This window comes from Triplophysa dalaica, chromosome 15 (genome assembly GCF_015846415.1).
Source record: "Triplophysa dalaica isolate WHDGS20190420 chromosome 15, ASM1584641v1, whole genome shotgun sequence".
In the NCBI taxonomy this organism is placed as follows: Eukaryota; Metazoa; Chordata; class Actinopteri; order Cypriniformes; family Nemacheilidae; genus Triplophysa; species Triplophysa dalaica.
Window position 1 is genome coordinate 18,008,673 of NC_079556.1, and position 13,008 is coordinate 18,021,680.

General features: G+C 37.2%; 1 protein-coding gene and 1 long non-coding RNA gene across 2 annotated transcripts; one reads left to right on the top strand and one right to left on the bottom strand.

Annotated features, from left to right (window-relative positions):
- gnmt (glycine N-methyltransferase) lies at window positions 1–9,466 on the bottom strand. The gene is made up of 6 exons (XM_056768202.1): window positions 9,153–9,466; window positions 2,412–2,539; window positions 2,220–2,333; window positions 2,000–2,142; window positions 1,094–1,218; window positions 1–874 (listed from the first exon to the last, which is right to left on the bottom strand). The coding sequence occupies exons 1-6, from the start codon at window positions 9,356–9,358 to the stop codon at window positions 703–705; spliced, it is 888 nt and encodes a 295-aa protein (XP_056624180.1). The 5' UTR covers window positions 9,359–9,466; the 3' UTR covers window positions 1–702.
- A 2,186-nt stretch (window positions 9,467–11,652) lies between these two features.
- On the top strand, window positions 11,653–12,724 carry LOC130437292 (uncharacterized). The gene is made up of 3 exons (XR_008909169.1): window positions 11,653–12,005; window positions 12,268–12,321; window positions 12,512–12,724. It is a non-coding gene; the product is annotated as an uncharacterized LOC130437292 (long non-coding RNA).
- The last annotated feature ends 284 nt before the right edge of the window (window positions 12,725–13,008 follow it).

Genomic DNA, 13,008 nt, shown 5'->3' on the forward strand with positions numbered 1-13,008 from the left:
TGAATTTGATATTTATTTTTAATAGAAACTTTATACAATATAAACTTTATAACAATTTTTTGGAGTACACCTGTGCCAGAAATACAATTCTAATAATTTAGGAAAAATCAACTATTATATGTTTAAATCATGTAATGCATTTGAATTGTTTCATTTGTGTAAAAAGTAACAATGCAATCCTTTAAAATGTATCACATTTTAGAGTCCAATTTTCAAAGAATGCAATTTTAAGAGAGAACTAAATGATGAGCAAAGCAGTAATACATTAAGAGGTCAACTTTATCTGAAAGTCATTAACCTGAACCAGCTAGTCAAGGTTTACTAAGCACACTAGTTTTGAGGCACGTTTTCAGGACAGTGTCTCTTAAGGACCAAATATGGACAACTGTGGTTTAGGGTTTTCGTATTAGCCTTCTAGAAATACAAATAATGAAGGTGAAATTAAGGGTACAATAAAAAAGTAAGTAATTAACCAATTAAGATATTAAGCAACATAACAAAGAAAGTATTTAGGACTCAAATCTGTCCAAATAAAGCATAAAGATCCCAAATTTTAAAATGGAAATTTCACTTCCAAAACATAATATTGTGTATTTTAAAATATACAATATGGCCTCATAATGTGTCAAAAATATCCTTGTGTTTGTTGAAAGCAGCAGCAGGGCAGAGTAATGGGGAAATTAAATGTCAACTCATTTAGCCTTACGCTGTCTTTTTAACTACATGAATGAAATAACAGGGTGTCTCTTGTTGCCCTGGGGTGTACTGCTTAAAATCACCATATACATTGTGCTCACACTTATTGAAGAAGGATCCTCCTAAAATCTCCTTGAAACTTTCCAGACAATGTGGATAGTATGACAGGCGGAATTTACTACAAGACAAAGAGAAATCACACACAAATATATGTATAAAATTCCTCATATTATATGCATTATAATTCCATTCCATTTCATTTTCTACCGCTTATCTGAACCACCTCGGGTCACGGTGCATTATAATTATTATATATAATTTATATTGTCATTTTTTACCCTCAAATTACCAAAACCAAAAAAAACCTGACCCACACGGGAAGCATAAGTCTCAGTACCTTGTCTCAGGGGGTGTTTGAACGCCCTCCGGCTGAGGCAGTTCCAAGGTGTAGTCCAGTGTGATCATGTGAGGTTTGCTATTAACCCACAGCACAGAGGTGGAGATGTCCTGTTTAACATCACTCTAAAACACAAACATTATTTCAATTCACTAACTCACAATTTGTGTTGAAAATTGATCCTGGTCTTCAGAATGTGCGTACGCAAAGGTCAGAGTTTGCGTGCAGGTGCGCAAATTTTCCTATCAAGTATGTTTTTAAAAATGCCATCTTTTGTGTAGGAAGTGGCGTACGCATCTTTCAGGGCATGTGTTGTGCGTACACAACAGTAATAAATGAGGCCTCAGCTCTGCGGTGTCTCTGGACCGGAGCACAGCGTGTTTGTGCTTATGCAGCCTGCATGCTACTGATGCAAATTAGGACTTTGTTTTGCACTGCATATTTGCACAACATTGTTCTAGTTGTTTTCGGATAAATCTTACATATTGTGCCTGTAAACATGTTTGTTTTGAGTGTAATATAACCGTATGTAAGAAAAGAATATATCAATGTAAGAAAAAGACTAAATAAATCCTAAACACAGACAGCCTTTAAACAAAAAAAGCAAGCAAGCAGACCTCCTACACTTAAAAGACAAAGGATACAGATTTGCAATTTATATAATTTGGGTTTGTGATCTTAGAGTTTCTGCCTGAAAATATTTCATATACTGGTAAATACATATATGTGGGTTTTTGGTAACACTTTATTTACCTTGTTACACATTTTATTTTTATTTACTATATTATTTACTACACATTATGCATAATTACATGTAACTAACCCTGACCCGACCCCTAATCCTAACCCTTACAGTATAGAATTACATGTAAAATAAAGTGTAACCGGTTTCTATAAATATTGTACCTTATAGTAAATATTCTTTCCTTGTGGTGCCTGGCCAGTCTCAAGGATGTAGTCATAGTTACGGTGATCAATAATGAGGATTCCACCAGGTTTTACCATGCTAGCGATGTTCTGCAAGGCAAGCTTCTGATCGCTTTGGTCTCCTGTGAGACATAGGCAAAACGTTGAAAGAGCTTTCTTAATGAATAAATATATATATATATATAAACATTAAACTAACCTTTGAAGTCTGGTAAGTGAGCAAATGAGTTTCCCAGGCAAATAACAGCATCAAACCCATCTCCAGGTTTCTGGATATCTTCTTGTAACGTAAGCCAGTTGGCCTCCTCAATTACTGAAAGAAATAAAACAGATTTTTTTTATCATGTGTAAATAACAGATTCTACATTAAATATTATAAATAGGATCTTACCCCAATTATCAAATGATGGCTCTTTCCTCCTCTCCCATCTCTTTTTAAGAGCATATTTGAGCATTTTGTCACTGGCATCCACGCTAACCACTTTGAATCCCTCTTCCACCAACATAATGGAATCGACCCTTAAAACACAAATGGACAAAAAACTGATATAGTCGTTTTTTAGAGGTTCACCGATTGACCGACCAGAAACCAGAATCTGATGGTTTTCGCATGATCGGCCGTGACCGTTTACACATGCTAAACTCATGTTGAAGTCGTTCACTATGGGAAAAAAATATATGTATAAATTCCATACAACCAGATTAATTGTCTTTACGTTAAAACTATGGTCATTTCACTGAGGTAAAATGACATTCAGCACGACATCTACTTGTTTTAAAAAATCTGAAAATAAAAAATGAATAAATCAACCAATATTTGTGATATTATCTGATTGAGTTCTGTACTAACATAAAAAGGGCAAATACATATACATCTTTAAAGTAACGTTAGAATTCACTCATACGATTTTTTACTTTTTATTGAAGTTGCAGCTAAAATCAACCCATTTCTTTTAATACTACAGACCAAAGATAAAGATATGTTATTTTACATTTCAGAAAAAATAAAATAAAGCAATGTTTCATAAACAGAAACAGACAAGAATAAAGTTGAAGTATTTTTTGTTATCTTGACTTTCATGTGATGAGTACAAAAATTAAATAGGTCAATTAAGTGTCATGTTTATCCATCCATCCATCTTCTTCCGCTTATCCGGGGCCGGGTCGCGGGGGCAGCAGTCTAAGCAGGGATGCCCAGACTTCCCTCTCCCTAGACACTTCCTCCAGCTCTTCCGGGGGGACACCGAGGCGTTCCCAGGCCAGCCGGGAGACATAGTCCCTCCAGCGTGTCCTAGGTCTTCCCCGGGGTCTTCTCCCGGTGGGACATGCCCGGAACACCTTCCCGGGAAGGCGTCCAGGGGGCATCCGGAAAAGATGCCTGAGCCACCTCAGCTGGCCCCTCTCGATGTGGAGGAGCAGCGGATCTACTCTGAGCTCCTCCCGAGTGACCGAGCTTCTCACCCTATCTCTAAGGGATCGCCCGGCCACCCTGCGGAGAAAGCTCATTTCGGCCACTTGTATCCGCGATCTTGTCCTTTCGGACAACAAGTCTCATGTTTAGTTATATTTTATTATTTATACTTATTTTCAGTCACAGAGTTCTTCAATTTAAGAGTTATTTGGGCAAGAGAAAATTCTGTAATTTAATGCAGGTTGGAGAACTGCATATAGGTAAATTCGGGGAAATTGTAATGTTCAATCATTTATGTAATGAAAATACAAAATAATATTATGAAAAATGTGCATTGAAAAAAAGTTCATGTTTTTAAAATACTGTAAATTTTAGTTTGTGGATTTAAAATCAGAATCGGCAAGTTTGACCTGCAATAAAATCAGAAATTGGAATCAGCAGAGAAAATTGCAATCGGTGCATCTCCATTTTCGTAGCATGTGGTTTTTCCAAAACTAAGTTGCAGTCAAGAAACTTAAAAACAGTCTGTTGCTAAAAGACATACTTCTTGAATGGCAAAGTCTTGGTAATGAAATATGCATATGTAATCCAATATAACCAGTATCATTTTTCTAAACTGATTTGGATTGCTGAACAAGCAATCCTCCATCCATACAGTCCCAAATGGGCTACACACCACTAGCAAACAGGAGTAGAAGATATTATTAGTAATGGTTAGTGTCAGTGGGTGACAGCAGGAGTTCACTGGGTCAGAGCCACTTTAGACAGAGCTGTTAATAAAAACACGACTACTTGCGTTTTTAGCATTTACATTTCTTATCCAAAGGGACGATCAATATATTCAAACTAAGTGTGTGCGAAATCAGCAAAAATTATATCTAGATATTTTCTAGGATTTACGAATAAATATAAGCAGGCAATATGTAGCTTCCTTCAAAAACATGAACAGTCGTATCCTAGCTTCATTTCATAGATAGTAATTGTAGGTGGCTGCATATATGAAAAAAGAAAATCTAACCCTAAAAAATTCTTAAAAAATGTTTCTCAGCTGATTTTTTTGTATTAGGTGTCCTTAATAACATACTAAAAGTTTGCCAAAGTTTGATCACTAGAAAGGTGTAATTTTCAAGATGGTGTCCAAGATGGGCTGGAAGCTCTTAAATATCCTAACTCCTTCATTATTTGTCCTAGCCAAGTAATCATGGTGTCTAACCCCATGTTTTCTGGGTCTATTAATCCATTGGACTTGTCTAAATTGCACTGACGATGACATACTCATGGAATACATGATTTTGTGAGATTACTTCAAGGTTTTATCATTGATTTGGGTTGAACAAAAGATGTTAACGATTTAGCCTATGCCATGTAAATGTTGTTGGACACATACCCTTTCTTACTATAACACAAACTTGACTTTCAATGTTAAAGTTATTGCACCCAAAAGTATAACTTAAAGCCCAAACAGAGCCTGTGTGTGAACCCTCTACACAACACTCATTTAAATTTGAATAAGGGAATACATATGCAATACATCCTCTATATATGTTTTTGAGTACAAAGTGGCATTGTACTAAACCCAACAAAACTGAATTCACAATTTCAGCAATTCAAAAGATGGTGAAAGAGAATACTGACATTTGATATTGCTTGCCTCATTGAACTGTTGTTGGGAGCACAGTGTATACCATTTTGATCAAATAAAATTCATCATTGACTACTTAAACCACCTACCCCCTCACCCAGATTTCTAACACATGAAAAAGGCCAACAATGTGCGTGTGTTACGAGAGGATGACATTGTTTGATTAGCTAAAGGAAAAAGTACACTCCAAATGCAATTTTGACCATGAGTCATGTTGTTGTCAAGAAGCTTGTTTTTGCTGTAAAAACTTAAAGGTCTCCTTGTACGACCACTTTCAACAAGTTGGTATGATTGTTTATGGTCTTCATGAAATTTCTGGAACATATTTAGCTTATGAAAACTCAATGGCTGTGTAAACAAAACCCTTCTTGCCTCGTCAAAAACAGCTCTGCTCACAGCAACCCGTTTTAGTCTCTTTAAATGATAATGAGTTACAGCGCACCCCACCCCCCTTCCGTCTGTCTTGGCAATCGTTTAGCTAAATTTTGTTTCCTGAATTCCTCTGCTGTTAGTTTCGTATTAAACGTCTCAAATAATACGTCCGGAGACAAACAAATCTGTCACAGCAAACAGCGCTCACGTTGTGTGTGTATGCTTGCCTAAAATCAACGGATTGCGCACTTGAGATCTCAGCAGAATAACGTGGATTTAAGTGCTTGTTGTTGACAAGTTATAACGTTAACTGTTACACACACAACATGAAAGCATAACTATTAAGCTGTGAATGGTTTTTCAGCCTAAGCACGAATGATTAGAGACATTTAAAACGAAACTAACCTGCAGTGTTCACCCCTGTTCATTAGCAAAACAAACAGCTTGCCGCAGCTAAACATAATAAGGCACATAATGTATTAACATTTACACAGTTAAACTCCAAGTTTCCATCTGCACTTAAAAAAAAGTATGTTTAACACTGGCTATGAATGTTATATTTAGCCTGTTACTGACTTAGCTCCCTTCGCTATTAAATGCTTATTTCAACCTACTATATATACGGTACATTTAAGTCAATTCAGACTGCTGATAAATATAACTCGCATCGGAAGCTTTGTCTCGTTCAGTCGGTCTCGATCCCTCTTGAGGAAAAACTTTGAAGCTAATTCTGGTTGTACTGTCCCAGGTTGAAAAAGCACTCCGGTTCACAGTGATTCGCACAAACAAGCAGGTTTTTAATTATGGTTTTTGAGGGATTTCCTCTAAAAATAAAATAAATCCACTGCTGTCTCCTCCTAGTTTTGGACTCTGTGCAGGGACTACATTCCATGTTGTCTACAAACTTTAGCCATGGCGTCACGTACCGCTGACGCTTGTGAAAACAACAACGGCGGAGCGCGTTTAAAGTCCAACAAAAGAATAAAGCTGAGCCACTAAATAGAAATGCCAGAGTAGCAACTGGTCCTTTCAACAGCCAAACCGATTGTCTTTTCTATGGGACTAAAATAACACATGGAGTTAAAGACACAAGTAGTGTCAAGACAACCAAGCAGTTTACTTCAAGATCATGGTTTGGATTGGAAAGGAAGGTGACATGAACACAGTGGATTGGGGATGGAAACTGGTGGACAACTGGTTCCTGCAAGTTATGACCAGTAAGACTGATGCCACAGAAAGCCTCCTGCAGATGATCCACTGTAATTTTACAACTGCCTACCGAACACAACGATGCAGTTGCAGGGCATATGGACTACCACTATAATCAACATCTACGGGAGGAAGAGTGTGACGTCTTATGGTAAATCTAGTAACAGTGCAAAAAAGCATTAAAAATAAACCAGAATAAGACGAAACAAATATAAAAATATATGTATAAATAAGAAAGTATAACATTTAAAAAAAAAGCATTATAAAAAAAAGTGCCATGTGGAAGCCCTGTTTTGACAAATTTTACAGTACGTAACAGTTTTAATGAATTTATTCTTTATTGGAATCAAAAGAATGGTTATGAACCACCAACACTAGGCAAAACTATATGAGAATGGAGAAATATGCAATTATTTAAGGGAAATTGTACTTCGCATAAATATTCTTGTAACCAATTGCTTAAATTTTTTACTTGTAATCACTCATCTATCATGCAAATATGCTAATTAGAATATTACATGGCCAAAACATGTATCGGGCACCAGTATTCCTGGTGTAGGAGGAATACGGAGTATTAATGGTCTTTTTAAGTACCTGACGGCCGACCATTTCGAAAATTGGGCCTTCCTTGGGAGTCAAACTTTGGTAAACCTTTAGTATGTTTTTAAGTACTTCTGATACTACTGACAATTACTGAGAAACCTTTTGATTTTTTTGGGGCAAGCCATATTTGCAGCTTACTATTGTATGGAAATAACTTATTTAAGAGATTCTCTTATAATATTCTGTCATTATATGAAGAGTTTGGTTCCAAAATCAAATGACTCTATTTCTAAAAGTTTTAAAAATCTTGTTTTTTATTGTGCATTCAATTAATATCAATCAAACTACAGTTTGATTCAAGCCATAATAACTCAAAAATACAGCTAACTAACACAATAAAAACATGATACCATAATAAAATACATGATTTTTTTATTTTTATCTCATTTTGAAAACAAATTTTCATATACTTACCTCTCATATCATTTTATACCTGTATGACTTTATTTTTGCCGAACACAAAAGAATAGATTTTGAAGAATGTTGTGAACCAAACAACAGTGACCACATTGACCTTCATTGAGAAATTTCTCAAAATATTTTTTTTTGCTTCACAGAGGAAGAGCCATATAATAGTTTTCAATGACTTAAAGGGCCAGTGTGTAGTTTAAGGGAGGATCTGACGGAAATGCAATATAATATACTTTACTGTGTCTTACATAATAAAGCGTTATTTTCCCTTTCTGTCAGTCTCTTGACGTTGTGTTGAACCGACAGATGGGGGTTCGCCCTTAAGAACCAGCTTTCAGGAATTCAGGAAACAATGCGTGACGAAGATGAGATGTTGCTCGCAGCATCGGAGGGAGACTTGTTGGCATCCGACACTGAAGACTCCGAGGTCGAGCTCAGGAGGAAGCAGACGTCAAGATGTCGACCATGCTTACTCGGGCAGCCGCGATCATTGGGTTGCATTGTACCCCACTGCCTCCTCCCCAGTGCTCGCGGCTGGATATCTGGTTCCTTTGGTCGGAGCGCGGTGCCAGGCCGCACCCACCCCCGGTGCCATTCCTCCCGGCTGCCTCCTCTCTTCACGCCATGGCCATCCTGCAGGTCCACCAGGCCAAGGCTCTGAGAGTGCTCCACGAGGGTAAGGCCGACCCGGGGAGTATGCAGGTTCTCCGTGCCGCTACTGACCTCGCCCTACGGGTGACCAAGGTGACGGCACGGGCCCTGGGTCGGACGATGTCCACGTTAGTGGTCAAGGACAAAAACCTCTGGCTGAACCTTGCGCAGATGAGTGACGCCACCAACATACATAACATGACACATCACAGGTAACACTGATCTGCCTAATCTTTCTAATAAACTTACTGTCTCTGACTCACTGTGGCTATCACGCAGTTAAATGAAGCTTTGCCTGGCGGAGGCTGACTGAGGTGTAAACGAAACGCTATTAGTCATTTAAAAAAGGGGGAGGGGCCAATCGATGTCTCATGCTCTCTGCATTTTCCAGTTGAAATGACCTCAACATATCAAATCATGCTGCGCGTTCAAAGGCATTGCTAAAGCTGAAATTCACATCGGAAGGGTAGTTCGCGGCTTTGAACCAAGTCCATTTGGATTTATTCTTACGACTGTATTCGTCAAGAAAACAACTATAAGTAATGTCTCTTCACCTGTTGCTGCCCGCTGTGCTGATGATCGTTTCGGTGACGCGCACAGAGTGAACTAACACCGAGAGAGTCAGAGCGATTTGCATAAATATAAATCAAGTTGACCACAGCCGCGGTGAATACTGAATGCCGTTTTTTATTAACCAATAGTAAATACATCTCAGAAAATCTGTGTATGACCATAGAGGGCAAATAACACAACATCCCACCCCATCATTCAGTGGGACTGTAAATAACACTTAAAAATGTGATCCGTAGTACATTTTGGGGGAATAAACATACCCTGTGCCGCAGGCTACGTCCAGAACACGTTGAACCCTGTGTTTTCTGAGCAAGGACAGCACCCAGCTCTTGTATTCATCCGCCCTACTCCTGGTGTCTCCAATATACAGCTGCCACACTTTAGCTGCTTTTCCGTCAGCATACTGGTCAGGAAGACCGACTGCAGCTACACCAAGAGATCGTGTGCGGTAAACACTGTCCACCATTCTGAAATGTAACAGCACGTGGTTTTAATATGCTGCTCGTCTTCCGTTAACTCCGGGTTCGTCGTGGTTTGTTTAGGTGTTTATCCATGACTCCGACTTTTACATATATATCTCGTCTGTGTTCAAAGAGAAACCTTTGACCAATTAGACGCACGCATATTCTCACGCCCACCATATCATTGGTCGACACGTGGGATACTTGAATCTGGGAAACGATAACTCGAGGCTGGATGATAAGCCCTCGACCTGTTTTTCCCTCATGTTTTATGTTTTTTACATGGCTATACGCGTGTTTTATATGTTTGTAGGAAATATGCTAATGGTTATTTTATTTGGACATAAAAAAGTTTAATTTACACGCGTCGGTCCCTAAAAATTATATATATATAACATGAAAGTTTATTGTATGGTTTCCCAGCATGACAAACTCAGACTGTTTATTTAAACATTGAAATACATATAAAAACTATACATAAAATAAAGGCTACCAAATAAACGTGGTAATCACATTAATTTAACTAGATCTAGAAAATGCTATAAATGTGCTAACTGTGTGTGCTTACATAAACATGTCTTTATTCAGAGGCATGTTTAGGTAGAAATGAGTGCTGTTTTTAAATAGAATGTCCTCTTTATATATTCCCACATGCCAAATGTTTTCTACCCCAGAAGTTTCTTGACAATTAAATCCCAGGTGTCCGTGCATGTTCATGAATTGTGAAAGCGTCTTTGTTTTCATTTATTAAAATAAATCCATCCTAAAAAAAACTGTACATTTTCTGAACAGTCAAGCCTTAGCACAACTTTTGGCATTGACTCGCATTCTTGAACAGATCATCCGTTTGTAGCCTTTTACCTCTTTTAAGCTCACCGACACTGGTGTGAGCATGGATTTGACAAAACTGATTAATACTGTCTCTCCAACACATTGATTTGATTCCTGCAGACATGGACACACAGTTTAAAACTTGATCCAACCTTTACACTTGTGTACCAAAACAATGCGGTTAATCAGCAGCTGAAGTATTTGTGTATTGAGAAATGTAATCTGTACAGCTGCTATACATGTCTCAACATGTGGTAAAAGAAAAACATGGGCAAATTCATACATTTAAGTAAAATATTTTTGTGCTACAGACACAAAGAAAATTTCAGGTCTTATATATTCTGATATGCTTTAACATATTGTTCTTCTATAAATTCTACATTTCTAGAAATCAATGTTTTCATTAAACAGAGTGTGTACAGACCCTCATTTTTAAGGAAAGTGTTGGTTTCTTGGTTGTGCACATTGACCTTTGAATTCTCTTTTCTATAATCATTAATCATTGTGTAATTTAAGATAATGTTATTAGACAGGTGGTGCAAACACAACTTTGGTCTGATCTATGGCAGTGGTTATCAAGTATTGTCATCTAATTTTTGAAAAATGGACAAAAAACTCATAGCAATATCTCCATATAGTTAAAAAAAAAAAAAAATATTCAAATATATCAAATAAAAAAAATTCAATTTTCATTTCTTTCAGAAAATGAAAGCTTAAGAATCAGACCTTAAAAACTGTAAAGAAAACACGTTCATGTTCACTTTTAAGCTTGATAACAGATGTCCTTAATAGGACTATAGTTTGTGATGTGCCCTGCTTATAATGATTCTTCTAGCTCCTATAGGAAGGTGGAATGTTAGATAAAATCTAACAATTTTGTTTAACATATTGTTAATGTGGCATCTCTGGAAAAATTGTCCGTAGGGTGTGAGTGCGTGAGTGAATGAGTGAGTGTGTGTGCCCTGCGATGGGTTGGCACTCCATCCAGGGTGTATCCTGCCTTGATGCCCGATGACTCCTGAGATAGGCGCAGGCTCCCCGTGACCCGAGGTAGTTCGGATAAGCGGTAGAAAATGGATGGATGGATATTGTTAATGTTGATTCTAGCTGGTTAATGAACAAGACAAGATAAAACAACAAAATGAACCTGATAAAGGTCACTTTAACATGTCCACTCTCAGCGTGTTGATGATGACCACTGATTTAAATAAGCTCAAGGACAACTGTCTTAGATTTTTACGCAACTGAAAACTCCAAGTAATGGCTTAAACCACTGGCTGTGGACGCTTGGACAATTTAATACATTTAAAGCATATAATTAATAACTAAGATTAGACTAACAGGATAGTAAAAATATAATAAATGTAATAACGTCATTAAATGTAATAAAATGAAACTCTCCTACTTTTTTTAGATAACTAAAGGGCATTGGTACAGTCTGTTCTTTGGCCCTGTCTTTAAACTTACCCCCAGACCTCTGTCCTGAATTGCCCTCTGGTTTGCTGTCTATATGCTTGTTACTGACCCACTGCCTGTCCGTGTCACAAAATGGGTGTGATCGCGAAACATAACCCAGATGCAGAACAGCGTGTAAAAACATTAACAAAAATAGTGAACACAAAACCCACGAGGGGTTAAAAATAACAGGAGCAACAGAACAACACAAATTTAATTTACTTGCTTGTTGTGTCAGTGTCAATCATCATGTGCGTTAGCTTTAAACTGTGCAAAGATTAAAAATGAAAAGGCGGCACTATCAGTCTGGTGCAAAGAAGAGGAAGAAGAGGAAAGAAGATGAGAAAAGAAAGGATCAAGAAAAGGGTAAGGTTCAATTAAAAATGTAATCAATTTTAACAAGACACTGTAAATAAAACATTGTTGAAAATAAGCTGTGTGTACTTGTAAAGATTCTGTACAAGGACTATCCGCTCAGTAAACATACTAAATGGAGTTTTATTTTTAAATAAAATATGTTCTGTTAGGGTTAGTGTGGAAGGGGACAGAATAATTTGAACACTGTGTGTATGTCGTGTGTTTGTCTCCGTGTGTGTGTGCGTGCGTGTGCGTGTGTTTTGCACCCAAGGGGCACTTTTGAAGTATTTTCTAAAGAATAAACTTAAAGCTGGTGAAAATGCAGGTCAGTTAAATAACTTTATTATAGATCTCACTTAACTGAAATACAACTAAAATAGCCTTTATATATTAACAATACTACATGTACAAAGCTTTATTAGTAAAACATATAATAAAAATATTAAAATTAACACAAAAATACAAAATTAATGAGCTATCAAATTTACTTCTGTTTTTCCATCTATTTTGTGCAGCAGCTGCCTCCTCCTCACATGACAGTCTTGGCCCTGTCTCAGCCTACATTGGCCTTGCTTCCGGCTTATCCGTTGCCTCCACCACATCCTCCAGTGTCCTTAGAATTTTTATTTAAAAGATTAATTTACTAATTTACAAATACAGTAAAACTAACTGTAGTGTATGTTATTACTTTTGATGTTCTGCTTGTAACCTCCTCCTTTTCAATAAACTGACTGCACACTTTAAGCTTTCTAAATTATGTTGTGGTTATTTACAAATCAGAACTTACATTTATGCATATGGCAGATGCTTTTTCCCAAAGCGACTTAAATTAATTGCCTTATACTATACATTCTGTGTATGTGCAATCCCTGGGATCAAACCCATGATCTCGGCGTTGCTAGAACCATGCTCTAACCACTGAGCTACAGTAAAGCTGTAAAGGGATAATATTGTGTTATTAATTTGACATTGTCAGATTGTCAGTGTGATATAATCTGTGTAAGGTTAGTAT

Excerpts from the sequence above, each read along its gene's own strand:
- gnmt (XM_056768202.1), bottom strand. The coding sequence starts at position 9,358 with ATGGTGGACAGTGTTTACCGCACACGATCTCTTGGTGTAGCTGCAGTC. Across the intron at positions 2,540-9,152 it reads GACGTAGCCTGCGGCACAGG|GGTCGATTCCATTATGTTGG; the intron begins GTATGTTTATTC and ends TTGTGTTTTAAG. Across the intron at positions 2,143-2,219 it reads TCACTTACCAGACTTCAAAG|GAGACCAAAGCGATCAGAAG; the intron begins GTTAGTTTAATG and ends TATGTCTCACAG.